Genomic DNA, 20445 nt, shown 5'->3' with positions numbered 1-20445 from the left:
GCCTCAGACACAGGAAACTGATTGTAAATCTCACCTGACATTACCGGGTTGATAATCATCTCTCCATCATGGAAACTCATCTACAAAACCACCATGTTCAAGACCTTGTCAGGCAGTTGAGAGGAGAGAGAGCAGATGCCCTGCCCCATCCTGGTGCCTGAAACGGGTGGCTGATGCTGCCCAGGCCAGTCTTATCTGATCATCCTTTATGTCGTGGCTGAATGAACTATGAAGGTACTAGATTCTAGAACATTTCAAAGCCAACTCAAAGCCCCTTGACAGGACTCCTCGAGTGACACAACTCTTGAGGAACCTCCCAGCCTGTGCAATGCCAAGCCAGAACCTTCTAAGCAATTGCACATCTAAGAGCTTCCTCATCTGACATCTGTTTTCTGAAAATACAAGAGAACTTAGGTGGCAGCAAAGAGAGAGTGTAAAGGAAGGTGAGTCACAGGGGAGGAGGGATGCTTGGAGGCTGAACAAACAAAAGAAGGGATAGAGAGGGGTGACAACAAACAGAAGAATGGAAAGGAGAAAAGATAGAACTGGGGGCGTCGAAAACCATGCCTTTAGTTTTCTCCTGTCTCCCATATTAGTGACAAATATATTTTTTGTTGCCTGGTCCTTCGCGCTATTATCAAGAACAACAGGAGACTGATTTATGAAACTAATAATCCAGCCTTTCCCCCAGGGAGTACTGGAGGGAGTGAAGCGATCCCTGTGGGGTCTCCAGACCCCTGCTCCCTCAGCGCCTGGCCCTGCCGCCATGGCACTAAGTCAGGTCCAAGCGGACTCTACAGAGGAAATTGCAGAATGACTCGCAACTTCTCAAAACTTTTTCAGCAAGTGAAAGCAGCTACCGTGTGGGGCTGGGACATTATTAAAAGGTGAGACTCTGCTGTGAGTAATGAAAGGCGTGAAAAGAACGCACTGAGGCTCAGAGACATCTGCGTTCATGCAGGACAAGCGAAGTCTTCGCCGGACAACAATCTCTGACACACGAGATCTTTAATGGAGGTATCACCACGACTGTCTCAGCTTCCCACCAATGGCTAACATCGGGGAATGCCTTGTGGGGGAGGTCCCGATGAAGGAAGAAACAGAGCTGACCCTACACCAACCCCCCTTCTTGGTAAATATTGAAGGTAAGACAGGATTCAGGGTGCCCAAAGAGTGGCCAGCCAACAAGAGATTGTTGTTCTTTTGTTATTCCTTCAAAAGACAAGGAAAGGAGCGAGCAGCAGAGCCTTTGCTGGCTTGCTGACGTGATGGGGCTGGGGCGAAGTTCCCTCAGTGGCCCCAGGGAAACCGTGGGATCGTCTGCTGCCCACTCATCCCCTGAACTGGGCATACAACCATCCCTCTGGTCCCACACACAGCTGTTGATTCTACTAAAGGGAGTTCCGCTAAATGTTGGTTTGGGTCAAGATCTAAATTTATACCCTGCCTCCCCAGAAATCACGTTTCTTCACTAATTACAGAAAATAAAACTCTGAAAATGCTAGAACACCAGTGCATAATGCTATAACCCGTGTTCAACAATGCAGGGATGTCAAACCACCACCATCAGTATTCTCCTTGGTCTCAACCTAACCATTTGTGCCACATGGAGTGGGGTTCTTTTTATGTCATGTTCCGCAATGTCTCTTAGCACCTTAAAATAAGGCCTTAATACTGCCAAGCCCACCACACCAATCAGACCTGAAGATAAAGACAAAGTTCAAAATGTCACTTGGCTAAAGAAACATAGGCCTGGGGGCGCCTTGGTGGCTCAGGTGGTTAACATCTGACTCCTGATCTCGGCTCAGGTCTTGATCTGAGAGTCCAAAAAAATTAAATAAAATAAAAGAAAGGAAAAGAAAAGAAACACAGTGCTTTTCATTCTGCAAGTACCTGATAACTAAGTCTGTAACGTTAATAATATTACCTCAAGGCAGAAGCTAGACTACGCAGGTGTTCACTCAAAGTCGAATTAGGAACGTAGAGCTCACGGATTCCTAAGAAGGAAATCTGTGGGTAAACGTCAGCAGCGTGAGCGCCCTAGAATTGCAGTGACCTCTCACGTACAGGAGAAGTTTCCTGAGGGCCCATCCGCATTTCCTCAGATGCTCAGTGGTCTGCCCTAAGTTATTGTTCTCAACCAGGTAAGAGAGTAAAAGCCTGGGGCAGATACGGGAATAGAGCACGTAACTCTCCTCACCTTCACTTCCCATGACCTTCAACCTCCATAAATCGTACAGGTTTTAACATCAATAACTGTGTGAAGGACAATAAATAGCCAGTGCTAATTCTGGGTTCTTCTAGAATGTCTTTTTCTTTTAAGCAGCTCTCTGTATTCACGAGGAGAAAAGGCTACGTCAGGCAACACACAGCCTCAGAGCAGGTGTTGGGGCAGAGAGAGGCCGGGAGAGGGGTCAGAGCAGCACAGAGCACGCCAGGACGGGCCTCCACGACTGGCAGCCCCACCCCTCGGGGCGCAGGTGCAGAAGCCTGAAGACTTCTCCAAGAACGAAGGATTTCAGTGTAAGACTTGGGGCTTGGGGCCCAACCCCACGTGTTCTGCCCCAGCGACCACCCGCGTCCAGCAGGCTTCCCCTGAGAACACGCACGAGCCTGCAAATAGGGTTTACTGAAAGTGGGGTCTGGCCCGAGACTCCCCGCTCAGACTCCCTGATTTCTTCTCCAAACAAAGGGAGAGGATTCTGAAATTATTCTGTCTCCAATCCAGGAAGCCTAAAAAGAAAACAAACATGGAGAAACAGAGGGTGGAACACCGGGGAGGAGCAGGATGAAGACGAAGGAGGGGGGCGGCCTCACCTCCACAACCACATCCAAAAGCACATGGCCCACTCTGCAACCAGCACAGACCACAGGCGACCTGCCATCCCCGCCCCCTCCCGCACCAGGACTTGCCCGGGCAGGAGGCAACAGGGGAGGCCCCAAGGAGCGTAGCTGGGGTCCCTCTCCGCCCCCCACCACCCAAGATGCAGGCGTCTGGCTGGCTGCTCTTCAAACGTGGGCCTTTACTTGCCTCAGAAAGGACAAACTACCCTCTTCCAGTCTCGCCTCGGAGAGGCTGGGCGCGAAATCACAGCCCCCCTGTCTCGAAGGAGAGGGCAAGCAGAGAGAGGCCCGCACCAGACATCACTGCGACTCGTGTGCAGAGAGCATCTCTGCTCGGCAGAGCAAGGCCTTCGCGTGGCCCGGCTCCGGGGACGCTCAGGCACTTTCTGTGAGTCACAGTCCCCACAGTGTGAGGAGGGGGTGTAATTACCCCTTCAGCGCTGCCAGTGAATTCCAGAGCTGCGACTCCCGACAAGCCCACCCACCCTCTTGCTGATTCACGCCGTGGTACCAGCATGGCCTCCTGATGCCTTCCTGCTTCTTCCTCCCTCCTGTGCGACTCCCAGGAGGACTCCCTGTGACCACTCGTTCCTGTTCCCAGAAAACCAGGGTAAAGGGCAAAGTCTGGAGGAGAATGAGGAAGCAAGGGCCAGAGGGAGGCAGGAAGGAAAGGGCCGGTTGGGGCTGGGGAAAGAGGCCAAAGAGGAGGAAGGAAGAGGCTGGAAGGGAAACCAGCCACGTTAATAAGAAGGGAAGGGGAAGACAGGGACTGAGCGGTGTCCTGAAGGAAGCCTCCCTGAGTTGGTGCTGTTGTGCCCAGTGCACAGATGAGGGGATAGAAGAGCAAGAGGGCCATGGCTGACCCCAGGCCAACCCCCAGGAGCCCTATAGTCCAGCTTTCCAGACCAGTTACATTGGGCTGCACTCACTCTGCTGCCCGAACAGACATACTCTATGCCCACAGAGGGCATGCAAGCATGGCTCCCCGTGGCCCCCACACCCCAGCCAAGTCTCCTCAACAAGCACCCCAGCCTCTGAACTTCCAGAGCCTCACTGGCAAAGGCACAGGTGGCAGAGCGCTCACCAGGCACTAGCATGCTGTTGGCAGTTTCTGGGTCTCTAGGCTCCAGAGAGCTCACAGCACCGCAGGGGCAGCAACCCCCTTCCCATTTTCCAGTTTGCTTGTGCCAGGGACACACTGGCCCAGCACAAGCCCCTTTAGGACCCAGCCCCACGGCCATGTTGGTAGGGTGGCAGCTGGGAGAGAAAGCGAAGTCAACACTGGCAACATGTCTTCCATTGCCTTCTTGTCAACTCCACTGTTGGTCTCCCTTCCCTCAGACAAGCTCTCCCTGCCCAAACTGCTTGCCATGTAGCTACTGGCTCAGAGGGTTCAATGCTGGCCCTGCCCACACCCTGCACGGAGACTTGGTTTTCCTCCCCTTCCCTCCTACCTGCCTGCCTTCCCCCCACACACACACATACCTGACCCTGGGTAACATCTCCAACCCTACTGAATAGAGCATATAAGTGACCCTTGGCAACAAAGAGGACAGGGCTCTTGCGTGCCTCACGGCGCAGTGATGGCCCTTCCTGTCACACCCACCAAAGAGCTGGCATCTTCCTGACACATCAGCCCTAAAGATCAGGACAGACCAGGAACGGGACACAACACCTGAAGCTAGGAAAACAGTCATTAAAAAAGAAAGAATTCCAATCAGCTCCAAAAAGATCAAATGGACTGTCAGACTCCCACGCAAACTAAGCACAGTTGCTTCCAACAAATCCCCGAACTTGCCGCCCCACCCCGCCACACGATGTACTGCGGGGTCAGAAACGCAGAACAGGGCCTTCGAGAGCCGGGCAGGAAACTCGGCTCAGCCTGCTCCGTTTAGCCTGAACCCACGGCGCCTCTCTAGGCCGAGGAAATGCTTCTCTTCCGAAAGGCGCAAGTCTGTAAGACCTCCTGACAGGTCATGTCTCAGGCCTCGCCGAGCTGCTCGGTATTCACGGCGCACGCCTGCTGCAGAGAAAGGCAGGCCTGACAGATCCTACTTTGTTCGTCATCTGAGCAGGCCTGCAGAAAACGGTGTCCACCCGCAGCCCTCGGCCTAAGAAAAACAGCTGGGGGGGGCGGGTTTGGTCTTCGTGTGGGTGACCGACAGCTAAGAGGACCCAACTGCCAGGGCCTTCGTGTCCAGTTCTTCTCTGTGTCCTGGGACAGCTCCACACGACGTGACCACCTGACAGACCCTTCAGGAAGACTGGGTGGTCGGCAGGGGCAGGTGAGCCGTGTGAGGGGCGCAGACTGAGAATGCACGCGGAGGCCGTATGTGCAGGGGACACGGCAGAAAGGAGGACCTCTCAGCCTAACGGTCTCTCACGGGCGTGTGTGTAACCGTGCAGAGTCCTCTCAGCAACACAGGACTGGTGGTGGCACTGTTATTTTTACTCCCAAGGGAGGACAGGGGCTTCGACTGGCTGGGCACCCTGCCCCAGGTCACGCAGTGGCAAAGCCTGGCGGGCCAGGAGACACACTCAGGTTTCCAACCATCAGGCTGAGACTTCTTCCCATTTACACCACTGCCCACCTCGTCTCAGCACTGAGAACGCCAGACGCCAAGTCATTTCCGGGGACAACGGGATCCGCAAAGAGGATGCTATTTCCCTGTTCATTCGTATGTCAGGGATTCTGTCAGATGACATGCATTTAGAAATAGGTATATTTAGCTCTTTAAAAGAGACCATGATCATATTAATCTACTGAATAGCAGCCATGTAGAAAGACCACGATTTATAAAGAAACTGTATTTTAATTTCGCTTTGTAGCCAAAACATCTTAGAACCAAACAGATCTTGAAATAATACCGGCGACTCAAAGATAAGGTAGAAAGATGTACAACGCGAACATGCTGGAAAATAAATCATATGTCCAATAATCTTTTCCTTTCGCGTCTTAGATATGCAAGCTCTTAAAAGGAATTCATGTAAAAGACTCACAAGGTTAAGATAAGTGGGTGAGCAGGCATTAAAAATTAAATGCAAGTTATGTTCATGCTGTGTTCTAAAACCCAACCATTAGTGCATGTCCCCTTTTTCCACCTTGCACAAATGAAAGGGCAAAACAGATCTTAAGCGTTATTAAATTGCAAAGAGCACAACACACAGTCGTCACGCTGTCTGTCTCCAGATCCCAATGCTCTCTGTTCTAGCAACACAACGCCTACAAACTGTAAAAATAATCACTGCCAAAGCTACACTAGGTGATTACATAAAATTCTTCTAAAAAAGCTGAAAAAAATATTTAATCAGGAATAACTAAAGTAAAAACTCTGCTTACCTCGTAGAAAATGGTTTCACTTTTGTGGATTTTCTTTTACAGCATGAAGTCCAACACTAGCATGTGCTATGCTCCAAGGAAATCTCACAAAGCAGAAAATGATCTACTGTCTTAATTACTCCTCTTTTCAAGCGGATTTTACAGAGTAAATATTTGAAATTTCCGGGCTTTCTGATACATTTCAAAAGGACAAAACTATTTCAGAGGTCCACTGAAAAACCCTTGCAAAGTAGGAACGAGAAAGGAAAAGTCGACAGTGCCACAGAGAAACTAGAATCCAAAAGACATTCTCGCATCCTTAGCTGTAAAGAGTGTTTAAAGATCACAGTCAGGATTCCCTTCTGGAAAGAAAGGCACATCTTCTCGTCTGCATAACAATCTATAGACATTTCAGAGTAAAATCAACTTTCCGGACCGAGAAAAAGGAAACCATGCAAGCATGCCTACATTTGGGTCAGAATCCACACCCCTGAGATCAAAGCCCTCGCTTACTTACATGCTGTACATAGAAAGGGAAAGTTCAAAGGAACCTGCCCCCTCTGGGAGAAAGGATTACATCTACAGTCGGCTGTTGGGAAATGAGTAAGACGCACGTTCTCTCACTCTCATCCCCAGGCAATGAACAAATCCCCAACTGTTGTTCCAAGTCTCATTCGCAAGGACGTCCTAGCGCCACCAAGCTCTTCCTCCGAAGCAGCGCTCCTGGCTGGGGAAGCTCACCCCCTTCCTCTGGTTTCCACCCCACGCCAAGCCTGCTGGCTCCAGGGAGACACCAGGTTAGGGCACACTCAGGGACGACAGAGCCGCAAAGTGCCACGTCTTCGGAGTCGGCTCCGAAACAGGAACGTGGACTGCAAACCGAATTTCTGCACAGCCTGCTGCTTAGCCCACCTCGAGTCCCCAGAACCACCCAGAAACTCTTTCAACCCCCTCACCCAAAAAGAAACTGTTTATTCCTTTCAAAATCCAAACTGTTACAATAGTGCCAGCTAATTGCTAACAATACTAGGGGGAAAAAAGAGCCCGCACACAGGAGAGGTTGACAGGGGCGCACAAAGAGCCGTGACAGTAATAGGCACCCTTGAGGAGCAAGACGGCAATCAATTATGAGCCATTTGCAGAAATTGCGGGGCTGTCAAAAGCCCCACTTACAGCTGTGCTTCATCAAGCCAGGCGGCATTTGATTTTCAAGGGAAATTATTCCTTATTTCCAAGTCTAGAATATTATTAGTAAAATATCCCAAACAATTCAGGTTCAACCCGGGTCTCATCTGAAAAGAAGTTAATGACCCCTGAGAAGGCTACATGGGCCAGGGTGGGAAGCCCGGGAGACAGAGGCAGGTCTTCTCTGCAGAGCAGTGACCCCCTCCCGTGGGCACCGTGGGGGCAGCGTCAGGGCGAGCCCGAAAGATCCATGCCCAGCACATGGACAAGCATCGTCCAACTCCCAAACCACCACTGGAAAACAGAAAAAGACTGCTTTTAGGTATAACCTGGTGCGTCCAGGGGGCTGAAAATAATAATGCAGAACAAAATGTCTTTTTTTTTTTTTAAGAGTGAAAGAGTAAGCATGAGTGGGCGGGGGAGAGACTTTCAAGCAGGGTCCATGCCCAGCGCTGAGCCTGATGTGGGGCTCGATCTCACAACCCTGAGATCATGACCTGAGCTGAAATCAGGAGTTGCACGCTTAACCGATGGAGCCACCCAGCCGCACCTGTCTTTTAATTCTTCAATTCAGAACTTTCTTTTCACTAACATACATCCCCATTATTACTTCTGATGGTCACCAATTCTTTCCTAAGGAACAAAGAATGTGTGAACTAAGTAACTTCCAGGCTTTAGGCTAGGATTGCTGAGAAATGCCCCGAAGTCCTTTGTTATGGACAAATGATCTTCAGGTTTGAAAAAGGTCAGACAATGACTATTCTGGACTTGAGAGGGACTGACAGCGATGCTCACCACAATGACATTCTCTTTCAATACTTTTGTTTTCTGTGTTCTTTGGTATTTATATTTTTTAAAGATTGATTTTTTGAGAGAGAGTGAGTACATACAAGCAGGGAGGGAGGGAGACAGAGAATCTCAAGCAGATCCCAGATCCCCTGCAGAGCCTGACGTGGGGCTCAACCTCACAACCCTGACTTATGACCTGGGCCGAAATCAAGAGTCACACACTTAACCAACTGCACCACCCAAGCGCCCCTCTTTGGTATTTATTTATATGTTTTCTCCTCTAACCATTTTAGTAACGAAAACTAAGCTCAGCCTGCTCCAATTTCAAGCTCAACTACAGCTTTTCCTCCTTTCCTCACTTTCTAACTGATGCTCCAATGTTCATGTGGTAAACGCTTTGTTTCATTATGACAGGTATTGTTAAATGACAGGGCTGGGAATCGCCTTCACATGGTACTTCTTGCGTATTTATTTTATTGAGTGTTAAAATCTAGAAAGTCTTTCCTTTCCTTCTTAAGAACTTTAATGTGGAACTCAAGTAGATTACAACAGAGAGGGGATCACCTCCCTAGTGGCGTTAAGTGATCTCCCCCGAGCCACCGCACTGTGCCGGTGCCCCCTGGGCACGCTTACCTTAAATAGACAGCTGAGCTTCTCAAGTGTGTCAGAAATACATACTTTTTTACAAAAATTTAAGACAAAGCCAACAAAACACATTCAGTTGATGCTCTAGGACGCATTTCTTTTTTTTTTTTTTAATGATTTTTTATTATATTATGTTAGTCACCATACAGTACATCCCCGGTTTCCGATGTAAAGTTCGATGATTCATTAGTTGCATATGACACCCAGTGCACCATGGAATACGTGCCCTCCTTACTACCCATCACCAGTCTATCCCATTCCCCCACCCCCCTCCCCTCTGAGGCCCTCAGTTTGTTTCTCAGAGTCCATAGTCTCTCATGTTTCACTCCCCCTTCTGATTACCCCCCTTTCTTTATCCCTTTCTTCCCCTACCGATCTTCCTAGTTCTTATGTTCCATAGATGAGAGAAACCATATGATAACTGTCTTTCTCTGCTTGACTTATTTCACTTAGCATTATCTCCTCCAGTGCCGTAGGATGCATTTCTTAAAAAAATAATAATCACTATTAACTATGATGTCGGGTTCCCAAAAGTAACTAATCCACCAGAGATCGAACAGAGGCATAAGACTGAAAACATAGACAATTTCAGTTTAGTAAGAGATACTGCATCCGGGGGGCACGGCCAGAGCGAGTGTTTCATCTGAGGAATCGGAAAGAAGAGAAGAGAGATTCTGGAAGAGGTGGATCAGGAATGGGGGAGCGATGCAGGGAGGGGTGAGGGAGAGGATGAGGGAAGTCAGGGGCCACCAGAACCCACCCCGCAGTGGGCAGGCTCCATCCCGATCCCCTTCTCACAGTAACCATCACCCACGGGTGTGTCACATGGCTGCTCCCCAAAGGGACCAGCCCCTGGTGGTATCAGTCTAACCCAGCAGACTGTAAGTTGCCTTTTTTTTTTTTTAAACATTTTATTTATTTATTTGACAGAGAGGGAGAGCACAAGCAGGGGGAGCTGCAGAAGCAGAGGGAGAAGCAGGCTCCCCACTGAGCAGGGAGCCCCACTTGGAGCACAATCCCAGGACCCTGGGATTATGACCCGAGCCGAAGGCAAAGACGCTTAACCAACTGAGCCATCCAGGTGCCCCCATAAGCAGTCTTTAAATACTTATCAAAGTTTATTTATCTCCATTCTTATATTTATTTTTTTTAAAGATTTTATTTATTTATTTGACAGAGAGAGAGACAGCCAGCAAGAGAGGGAACACAAGCAGGGGGAGTGGGAGAGGAAGAAGCAGGCGCCCAGCGGAGCAGGGAGCCCGATGCGGGGCTCGATCCCAGGACCCCAGGATCACGCCCTGAGCCGAAGGCAGACGCTTAATGACTGAGCCACCCAGGTGCTCCTCCATTCTTATATTTAAAACAAAAGCAAGGGACTGAAAACAGAGTTATAACGTCAAAATCAACTAAAACTGGACTGTGTATTAACGGATCAGAGAGATCAGACCATTTCTGAAACGATGTTCGATGAACAATTAAAAACGCAGGAAAGGCATGGACTGTAACAAGTGATGTCGAGGATACGGAGAAATCGGAACCCTCACCCACCACTGACGGGCGCGGACCATGGTGCAGCCCTGTGGGACACACATAAAAAGCCACACATAGGATGGGCACGTGACCTAGCAGTTCCACTCCTAGATGCGTATCCAACAGAACTGGAAACGAGGACGAAACATATTTGCATGCCAATCTCCACCACAGCATTACTCACAACAGGCGAACCGCGGAAACAAGCCAAGTGTCCGTCAACAGATGAACAAAACACAGCACATACAACAGACAGTATCCAGCCCTCAGAGGAAGGGGAGTTCTGACATACACCTCAACACGATGAACTCTGAAAACATTATGCCACGCAAAATATGCCAGAAACTAAAGGGCAAACATCATGACGCTCACACACGAGGAAGCTCGGACAGGCAAAGGACGCAGGAAGTCCAAGAGAGGCAAGCCGGGCCGGGGTGGGTGGGGGACTTGCGAATGGGGAGCCACGGTCTAATGGGTACTGAGTCTCTGCTTGGCATGATGAGAAAGTTCTGACACGGGCAGTGGTGATGGCTGCACGACACTGTGAATGTACTTAACACCACTGCAGTGTGCACTGAAAAATGATGAAAATACCGAATTTTATGTTTTAGATATTTTACAACAAAGTAACAACATTCCAAAAATAATTTATCTGTGGGCAAAAAAAAAAAAGAAAAAAAGTAGGAAAGCAATAGAGTCATTAAACGTAAGTTCCAGAACACCTGAGCACAGACTGTCCTTGTCAAACTGTCCTAACATACTTCGCTTTGAATAAATAAGGAAACTATTTCCATTAAGGCGAGAAAAAAAAATTCTGTTTCTGCAAGTAGGCCAAGGGATCGGATAACCCCGTCTCCTTTCCCCACTTCGGGTGAAGGAGGGATTCATGCTTGTCAGCCAGGTCCTTCGTTTGGATTTGGGACAATATCTTACCCCGAACGTCTGCCCTGTTTTCTCCCCGTGGGGGACCTGGGCCAGCGCGCCATCGGTCTGACTCCTTTTCAGGCCAGTGGTGACATCGGGGACGTTGCTGAAATCTGCATAAAAAGTGACAAAAACACACATAAAAGTGAGTTTGGCCCTTTGCAGAGAATCATAACGACTGGTTTAAGGGTCCAGATAACGAGAGGGAGGGAACGAGCACTGATGGCACCGGAGACAGTGTGCAGGAGAGGTCCTTCCCGCCACCCAAGGGTCTCCTGAGACGGACCCGGGCTCCAGCTACCGAAGAAGCCACGTCTCCTGCCGCTCTCAGTCAGCGACGACCAGTGACCAACCAAGGCAGTGACTTCAATGCCTTGTCACTCTGCCTGTTGCCGTGCAAACTGTACTGCACTAATCTCTGATCTTAGAGAGTTTATTTCCACCAAGAATCAAATGGCAATGACGATCATCGGGTACTTCCCTATTTTGGGAAAAATCACCAGGGAATCTTGGACAACCAGGAATGCAACAGCATGGACTCTTACTACAACCCACAACGTGCTCATTTGAAAGCTACTTTTCATTTTCTGACATCAACCACAATTTTATCCTAAACTGAAAAGTCCCATGAGGAACAGCAAACCTTTGTTAACTTCTGGAGTAAGGGTTAAGAAGGAAGAGCAAAGGCAAGTAAAAAGCTTCTGCTTTTTTTTTTCCTTTTTCCTTTTTCCAGCCTACAATCATACACACCTGCCAAGCCCAATTCTTTCCAGTGGCTCTCAAATTAACAAATTCAAGAAAGAAAGACGAGCCTCTATCATAATATAACGCAGGTTTTCATTCTAACTCTTGTATTTGGTAGATTGTTCCCTCAACCAGGTGGAACCAGATGTTTCTAATCCCCATAGCTACAAGAAGTCAATGATCTTGAACCTGTCCAAGTTGACCTAGGCTGGCCCAGCGTAGGTAGATGGGGCCATCAAGCATGATGGGGCCAGGACACTGGTCTCTAAGAGGCCTTTAGAAGCCATGGAAGCCCTAGAAAGTTGGTGAAACCCATGGATAGGAATGCTGGTCCACGATCCATGCTGATATAACCAACCACTACACAGACACTTGATTGTAAGACAAGAGGAGACCTAAAGAAGATATCTGAATGATCTACAGAATTCCGGAGCTCTAATTTCTTCTTCCTTTTGCCTCTTCCAAAACCCTCACCCTACCCAGAAAAGGACCAGAAAGTCCAAGTCACACTTGTTGGAGTAAGTTAGCTCGGATAAGGCAGTGCTGATCACAGATGCGTGAGATATCCCTGGGAAAATTTCAGATAGCAGTGACAGGTAGGAATACTTGGGTTTGCCTTTCCCAGGCCCCGAACACCACACCACAGAGGCAGTCCAGTCACCAGCAGGCTGACCACATGGGAAGCAAGATTAGTCCCTGAGCCAAGAGCAATGTACCACTGTTCCTCCATCACTGACGGCCTCCTTAGGCTGCTGTGTGCACCTGTGTTTAAGGGAGACCGACCAACAGGATCCACAAAAGAAAACAGCCTGTGTTCCTACTGTATTCAGCATAGATGCACCTTTTTCATCTATTTGACATTCACTTGTTGAGCACCGGCTGTTTTCTAGGTGCGGTGCCAGGGATACAAAGATGAATGAGACGCAGTTACTGCTCTCAAGGTGAGCTTCTAGCCTTGGAGAAGGTGAAGCGTCACAGATGATGTGAGAAAAGTCCATGCAGTACGCACAGTCAGGAAGGAAGTTACTTCTGCAAAGGACCCTAAAAGACTTAATAGCAAAGGAAACATTTGAGCAAAGTCTTTAAATCTTGGGGGTATCTATTTGTCTTTAAGGCTAACAATGACCAGTGGGCAGCAGGGAGAGAGGATTCCAGAAGCAGGAGGCAGCTGAGTGAAGGCAAATCATAGGACGAGCCCAGCACCTTCTGGAAACGGGTTGAGCATGGCTGCGGTGGAGAAGGGAGGGAAGGTGCCCTGTGCCAGAGGAATCGATAAAGGCCAAGACCTTGGGAGAAAAACAGGTCAGAAAGTCACAGCAACACTGCAGGTATGAGGCAGAAAGACCTGAATGTACTGAGAATTGAGTAAGAGCCAAGAAATGAAGTGAACACAGAAATCCGAGCAGGCAGACCCTCCAGGCCTCCTCTTTGCTGCTTGTTTCATAGAAAATGGTACGAAAAGGAGGCGTCAAGGCAGAGCACCTGGCTTTACGCCTTGGTGACAGGGCAGACAGGGAACAGGAAGAGCTGGAGTGGCGCTCAGGAGCTTAGCTGTGCCGGTCCCAAGCCTGAGACGCACGTGCACCGTCCAACGGGAGATGCTCTGAAGTCAGGCCGTCCAGGAACGTCTACGTGGGGATGTGGATCTGAATCCATCTGACCGCACCTGGCAGGGAAGCAGCCCCAGGAATAACACTCAGAGGGAGACCAAGGAGAGAACCTGGAAACGCCAACGACGGTGTACGGGGGGAAAGAGGTCCTCACAGGACACACCTGTCTTCACTCAGTAATGCCGAGGAGCAGAAGGAAATCACGCAGGACCAGTGTCACGGAAGCTGTACACTGTGAGTCCCTCACCTCGGTGACAGGATCAGATCTGCACTACTGCTGCCTTTCCCTGGTCAATATGGAGTGTCCGTATTCCCAGAGAGCTGCACCGAGCACAGGACTTTGGACGCAGCCGATGCGTTTATGCATGATGAGGATTTCTACAGCACGTGCTGCACGTTAGCTATGCCCCGAGTCCTGGGGATGCAAAGACGACAGAGACCCGAAGTCCCCTGAAGAGCTTGGAGATGGCACATGGGCATGAGGCGCTCTGGAGCCGGGAGGAGCCAGATGGATGGTGGTGAAAATAACACGGCTGATGTCAAAAGTGGGTGCCAAGTGAATTCTGAGTCATCTATTCAATATATTCACAAAACTTTAGAACTGAAAGACTGAAATCTCCCCCAAACTTTCTACCTCTTACAAAGGCAGAATGTTTACCTGGTAACAGAACTCTGGCTACCCCTTCTGGGTTAAACCCCTGCCCACCCCACGGAACAAGGCTTTGCTATGCGTTGCAGAGGCTCCCCATCACCTTTGCTACCCCTTGAACTTTAGAGAGCCTTTGGCTGCAGCTCAGATCCTCCCAGAGGCACAAGCTTAGACAGGATGGATCTCGGAACCAGCACCCACTGAGGCTCACCTCAGGGATCCAAGAGGCGGAAGTGGTTCTGGATGGTTCCTGAGTTTTGCCAAGATAGGAAATCTCAGAGCTGTTCCACCACCCAAATTTCAGCGGCGGAATGGTATCTGGGCACAGACAGAGTCTCTGCAGTGACTGACTCCTTTTCCAACCCACTAGCAATGCGCCAATGCTGTTCTAGACATGACAAAGCACAGGGGAAGCCAAGCTTGAGGGGCCCCAGTTTCCGACCCCAGCTCTGGGAGCCTCAAATTTCACCAGGACCTGTATCCCCATAAAAAGGAGTGTGCCTTAGTATTCTAGAGGAGAAAAGAGAACAAAGTAGGCCCTGGGAGGACAGCAGATTGGCTCTTCAAAAAAAAGAAAAGAAAAAAGCGAAGTGTAGGCCAGTGAGATCCGAATGCTGACTTACACAGCGGTTTTAAACACACACCGCACTGACATCCTGTCCTAAGAGCCGAATGCCTACGCACAGCCCCACTTACACTCTGCCCACGTCCTGAGCACCAGCTGCTGACATGAGTCAATCCATCCTTCCGCTGCCAACCTAAGAGCCAGTCTCTCACCTTGGGAGAGCCTCCCGGTGCAGTCGTATCCACCAGGACACAAGTTAGGGCACCTGCTCCGACTCGGAGGGCCGTGCACGTACGCTTCCTGCCTAGCCGGGGCATGGCACACTCCGGTATAAGAACTTCAGACTCACTCCAGAAGTCTGGGGCCAATGTGATCATGAATGATGGGAAATAGCAAAATTATAAGATCAGGTCAAGGTTATCAATTTACATCTGGTAAATACACCTTGTGTCTTTCTCACCTCATTCACAGTGGAAATTAACAACTTGGGGTGAGGCCCAGCCCGGGAAACAGGGACCGCGGCAAGGACCTCCACTCGGCAGCTGGACGGACAGGGCCGCGGCCTCCACGCCTACACGTGGGGCTGCTCGTTGCATTTGCGCAGCCCCTCGTCAGACGGCTGCCGAGCTCCACACGCCTGCTGGCTACCAGGTACCCTGTCACGTGCCGCACCTGGGACGAGGCCCAGCCAGCTCTCCCCTTCAAAACCACACCTATTTCAAGGCACACGGGGCAGGTGCTCCTGGAAGGTGACTGTTCCCGCCCTCCCACAGCCCTGTAGTACCCCCACCCCCCAAGATGACCAGGGACACGGGAGGCTCCAGGTAGGACACACCTCGTAACTCAGTGTCTTCCCGTCCCGGGCGTCAGTATAGACCTTGCTGGTACCACTGTCAGCCAAGCGGCCGGCAATCCCAAATCCTTCACGGTGAAAGAGCAAAACCTGCATTCAAGTCACATCCTGGGGACCAACTTAGAAACATCAGGAAACGTTAATGTTCAGGTTGCCTCGCCCACGCAGCTGGTCGTGAGAATTCCAAGTTTACGTTTCCAGCACTTCCAAATCTAACTTAGCACAGCTAACATGCAGGAGTTCGGGCTCTGCCATTTATTCCCCCGGTGCCGTAAGAAGTGTCAGGCTATGTGGGTGCTCATATGGATACGCCCACGGAGGAGGAATTCTCTGGAAATGCGTGGCAACGGGGAAGTCTGGCAAGGGCTTGGGCGCATGGTGGTAACCCTGCCAGGCTCCAGCCTGCTGCTCCCCATCAGGAACTCTCGCTCTGCTCAGCAGGAGCCACAAAGTCTGGCTCGCCGAGCTGGGCCACTGCCTAGGCCTGGTCTTGCTGGCCGCCTTCTCCACCTCACTCAACCAGGTGGCCAGGACGAGGCAAGAAGTTCCTCCCTGTTCCCGGACAGCCCTCCAGCTGGCCGCCAGCAGGGCCCAGAGACACCAGTCAGCAGCTGCCTGTGAGGACGGTGGGCAAGGCAGAGGAGAGGCCTCCCGAGAGAGCCAGAACTCCCTCGGGCCAAGTCTGGGAAGGCCGCCCATGTGCTCAGAAACAGCAACTACCTGAGGAATTGAGTTTAAGTCTCAAGCTGATATCAAACCCTGAGGCCCAAAAGAAGAAACTAGAAGGTTTTCACCTGTTAGCTACCAGAAGACCTTTTTAAGAAACGGATGGCGACAGTCATAGCATCAGGGAAAACTGCTTCAGCCTAGGGGTTAAGGATTCATGTGAAGTACACTAAAAGGAGAGGCAATGAGAATGGAAAGTTTTTTCTTTAAGTTGACTTAAGTAATCTCCACACCCAATGTGGGGCTCGAACCCACGACCCCAAGATCAAGACTCGCACGCTCTCTTCTGATGGAGCCAGCCAGGCACCCCTGGAAAATTATTTTTAAATTATGCTTTTCATGCTTCAGATCTGTAGTACAGATTCTCAATATCACCCCATCCCAAGCCCCCCTCTCCAATACTGTTCTGAAATAAAAGTCATACAGGGTTTCACAAGAAGCAATATAATGCCCTACTGGTAACACAAGGAGAAAAATAAGAGGAAAGTAATTTGCAATGTTTAAAAATGTGGCTTTTGATATGCAAATGCCTGGCTACAGACACTCTAGAAGCCTGTCCAACATTTGCACTGCAACAAATCACGCTCAATTATCTCAGTGCCATCACAGACCCGGGCCAGGGTGTCTTCATGGAGATTCAAATGCATTTGGGGTGCTGCCATCAGTGACCTGATTTTCCAAATGGGCAAAACCTTTTGACAAAGCTCTGAGCAAAATAAAGGACAAATTTCCCTTGGTTTATTGGTCTGCCGCTTTCCTAGAAAATTCAAAGTAGCCTGTAGCTGTGGGGAAAAAAATAACGTGTGTTCATTTGTAAAATGAAGCCAGTTCTTGGCTCAGGTAATTACACACATTTTTCACCTACGTGAAAGTCCAGTGGCACAAATCCGTGGTGTGAAAAAAAAAAAAAAAAACCTGATCATGCAGGACATCCAGCAACCACGTCCCAACCACTAAGTGCTATATTCCTCCAATTTACTGTGAAAACCAAAACAAACACGTAAACTTCCAAAACATCTCTGGTGGGCAGGGTTCCCTCCCCACCTCTGCCTCTCTCCGGGGCCAAGTACACAATCCACCCCCGGGAAGGTCAGTGACATCAGAGGAGGCAAAATGCACCACAAGCCCAGAGCCAAGAGCAGGTGCAATATGAATACTAGCTCCCTTGCTTCCAGAAGAAAAATTAAATATGCTAAAGAAAGTGATTAAAAAGATGGTATTCAGGTAAATAATGTAGCATATTTAATTGGGACTCTCATCTTAGGCTCAAAAAATGTTTTAGTTGATTAATCATTAACCCATAGGCTCCCCTCTGAGGTGAAAACGATGATCTTCTATGAAGACAACTGAAAAAAAATTTTTAAAAATAATTTCAAAGAATTTACAACTAAATAATAAATGGTTTCATTAAGTTTTCAACTACTTGCTCCCCTGTGGCATTACAGTTGTACATCTTTGACTTTTAATAATTTTATATCTACTTAGATTCAGAGAACATAGTTTGTGGGATTTATGTTCTTAATCTACTCGATCTGTTCAATTTCTGTTTAATTTCTCCGAATGTCTACTATGTAATTCCATAAATGAACAGCTTATAGAGAATCTATAAATTTTTAGACCTGAAGAGAATCTTAGAAATTATCCAACTGAATTCCTTCACCTTATGGATCTTTTGTTCTTTAAAAAAAAGTGTGAATGCAATTTTAAGAAAAGATAAAGATTTTAGTAAACAGGGGTGCCTGGGTGGCACAGCGGTTAAGCGTCTGCCTTCGGCTCCGGGCATGATCCTGGCGTTATGGGGTCAAGCCCCACATCAGGCTCCTCTGCTATGAGCCTGCTTCTTCCTCTCCCACTCCCCCTGCTTGTGTTCCCTCTCTCACTGGCTGTCTCTATCTCTGTTGAATAAATAAATAAAATCTTAAAAAATAAATTAAAAAAAAAGATTTTAGTAAACAATGCTAACATGCAAGAGAGCAGCATTCTGTGGATACTAAATCACGTTTTTTTTGTTCTCCAAGCTTCGCCCACTGTTGTAAAATTCTGCGTTAGTGTCCACCACGCACAGTTTCTCATCATGCCAAAAGCATGCCAAACACTGAGTTCATCTGCACAGAAAAGCTTAAAATCTCTCACCGTTTAAGGTTCAATGTGCAGACCTTGTATAGCATTATTTTTAATTAACTCAGACTCCCCTACATTTTACTCATCCTTTTTACGTAAAATGCAGTGATCTGTGACCCCTTTCATTAAGGACATTTGCTATACTCCGCGATCTAGGCAAATATTACTCATCATGGGTCAGTGAAACAGAATGAAAATTAAACCATTTAAATGAAACAGACAGACTATCCAACAAGAGAAAACAGTAACTCTGAGTTGACCACACTCAAAGGCTGGTCAAGTCCTATGGCACCATTAACAAACACATCACCACTGACGCCATGTGCTTCTGATACAGACCAAAACTAATCAACTTTTCTGAAGATATCTGGGACTCTACATTCCATTATTGTTACTATTCTTGTGTCAAGAAAAATCAAGGCATCTGTCTGAATGTCACTGTTAAGCCTGCAGAGAAGTATATTCTATCACAGCAGAAATACCGTGCCAGAAAAATGTAAATTTCATAAATCTTCCAAATCCATTTCACTTGAGGTCACATTCCAACTGGTGATGTTCTTGACAATGCAAGATCTCTGGTGACAAACAGAGAAGCAAAGACTGGTAGTAAATGTTTCTTACCAGCAGGCTGCCATGAGCTGAGTCAATTATCTTGTGGTAACTAACTTCAGCATCTGAAAGAATCTTTGGAGGAACAGGAAGACGGTGGGTGTTTTCAAGGTAGGAATGGGCTGCAGGCCACCGCCAGGCCAATTACAACGTAAAGGAAAAGAGGCCTTCCGAGAAGCGGGGAGAAGGGAATTAGGTGTGGCCACACTCTCGTTTTCTGGGCAGGCTATGGTTGTGACAGAGGCGTGCACTTAGCCCAAAGAAAGAAGGCAAAGGGCCTCCCATCGTATCTTATCAGGGTCCCTGATGAAACACAGTCAATGGTCAAAGGGATCTCCAGCCGAGGTTTCGGATCTAGCAGAAACTGGGGTCCACCAGAGCCGGGAAGACCCCCAGATGACATACATGTCATTATATTCGGAGGCAGAAAATATAATTAACCGTATTTCAGACACTTAAGAATGTTAACAAAGCACAACTGAAGTTCAGAAAACCCCTACGAACAACTTAGATGGAATTCGACTTAAAGACCCGGCAAGGAAACCTACAAGAGCACGCACAGATTCCACTGGGGCGGGGGAGGGGAGTGCTCTAGGAGAAACCACACTGGAGTAACACCTTCCAGGAACGGCTAATGCCAGGCGAGACTGAAGAGGGCAGAATCGAGAACCACTCAGCCACAGAGAGGAGTCCATGGCTGACGCAGGCTACCACACAGATGAACCTGGGAAACACGATGCTAAATGAGAGCAGTCGGGTACAACAGGCTGCGTGGTGTATGATCCGATTCGTGTGCAACAGACAGCACAGGCAGCCACAGAGACCAGACCAGCGGCTGTCGGGAATCGGGGGCTGGAGGGAGGGGCGGCGGGGAGGTGCCTGCTGACAGGTACATGGTTTCTTCCGGAGATGAAGAATACTTTCTAGAATCAGATAGTGGTGATGGCCACACAACTCCATGAATATACCAAAAACCACTGATCTGAACACTTGAAAGGTGACTTTTACGGTACGTGAATTATACTTATTTTTTTAAAAAGAAGGTAAGATTGTGTGGCTCTTACAGGAGAGACATTAGAGTTTAAGTCCACCGTAAGGTGATTCCGAAGAACCAAATCACACAAAATATACGGTCACATTATTGCAAGGTTAATGGAAATCAGTGTGAAATATCAAAAAAGGTGTTAAGAATGACGACAGTGAAATTATTACTCAACAATGGACCTTCCCCTGAACTGAGGAAGCCCCAATCACAAGGCAGTCTGCTACCGATTGCCATCCCCAGCCTCCACATAAGAACCCAGATAAGACAGAGGGCCATTATCAATCCAG

The 20445-nt window shown here is 48.7% G+C and overlaps 1 protein-coding gene across 11 annotated transcripts in view; it reads right to left on the bottom strand.

Moving 5' to 3' along the window:
• TIAM2 (TIAM Rac1 associated GEF 2) overlaps positions 1 to 20445 on the bottom strand; it is a 257808-nt gene that overhangs the window by 27663 nt on the left and 209700 nt on the right. For 8 of the 11 annotated variants that reach the window (XM_002927152.4, XM_034669352.1, XM_034669356.1 and 5 more), the window contains one exon: positions 11246 to 11349. The exons of 1 other annotated variant lie outside the window; for it this stretch is intronic. In XM_002927152.4, coding sequence (XP_002927198.2) covers positions 11246 to 11349 — 104 coding nt within the window. Of the gene's footprint in view, positions 1 to 34; positions 299 to 6680; positions 7174 to 11245; positions 11350 to 20445 lie in introns of those variants that run through there. 2 more of the 11 variants (XM_034669359.1, XM_034669360.1) reach the window with 2 other exon arrangements.

The sequence above is a fragment of the Ailuropoda melanoleuca genome, chromosome 10, assembly GCF_002007445.2.
Source record: "Ailuropoda melanoleuca isolate Jingjing chromosome 10, ASM200744v2, whole genome shotgun sequence".
Lineage (NCBI taxonomy): Eukaryota > Metazoa > Chordata > Mammalia > Carnivora > Ursidae > Ailuropoda > Ailuropoda melanoleuca.
Note: the sequence above shows the minus strand (reverse complement) of the source record. Positions and strands in the feature narration are given on the sequence as shown.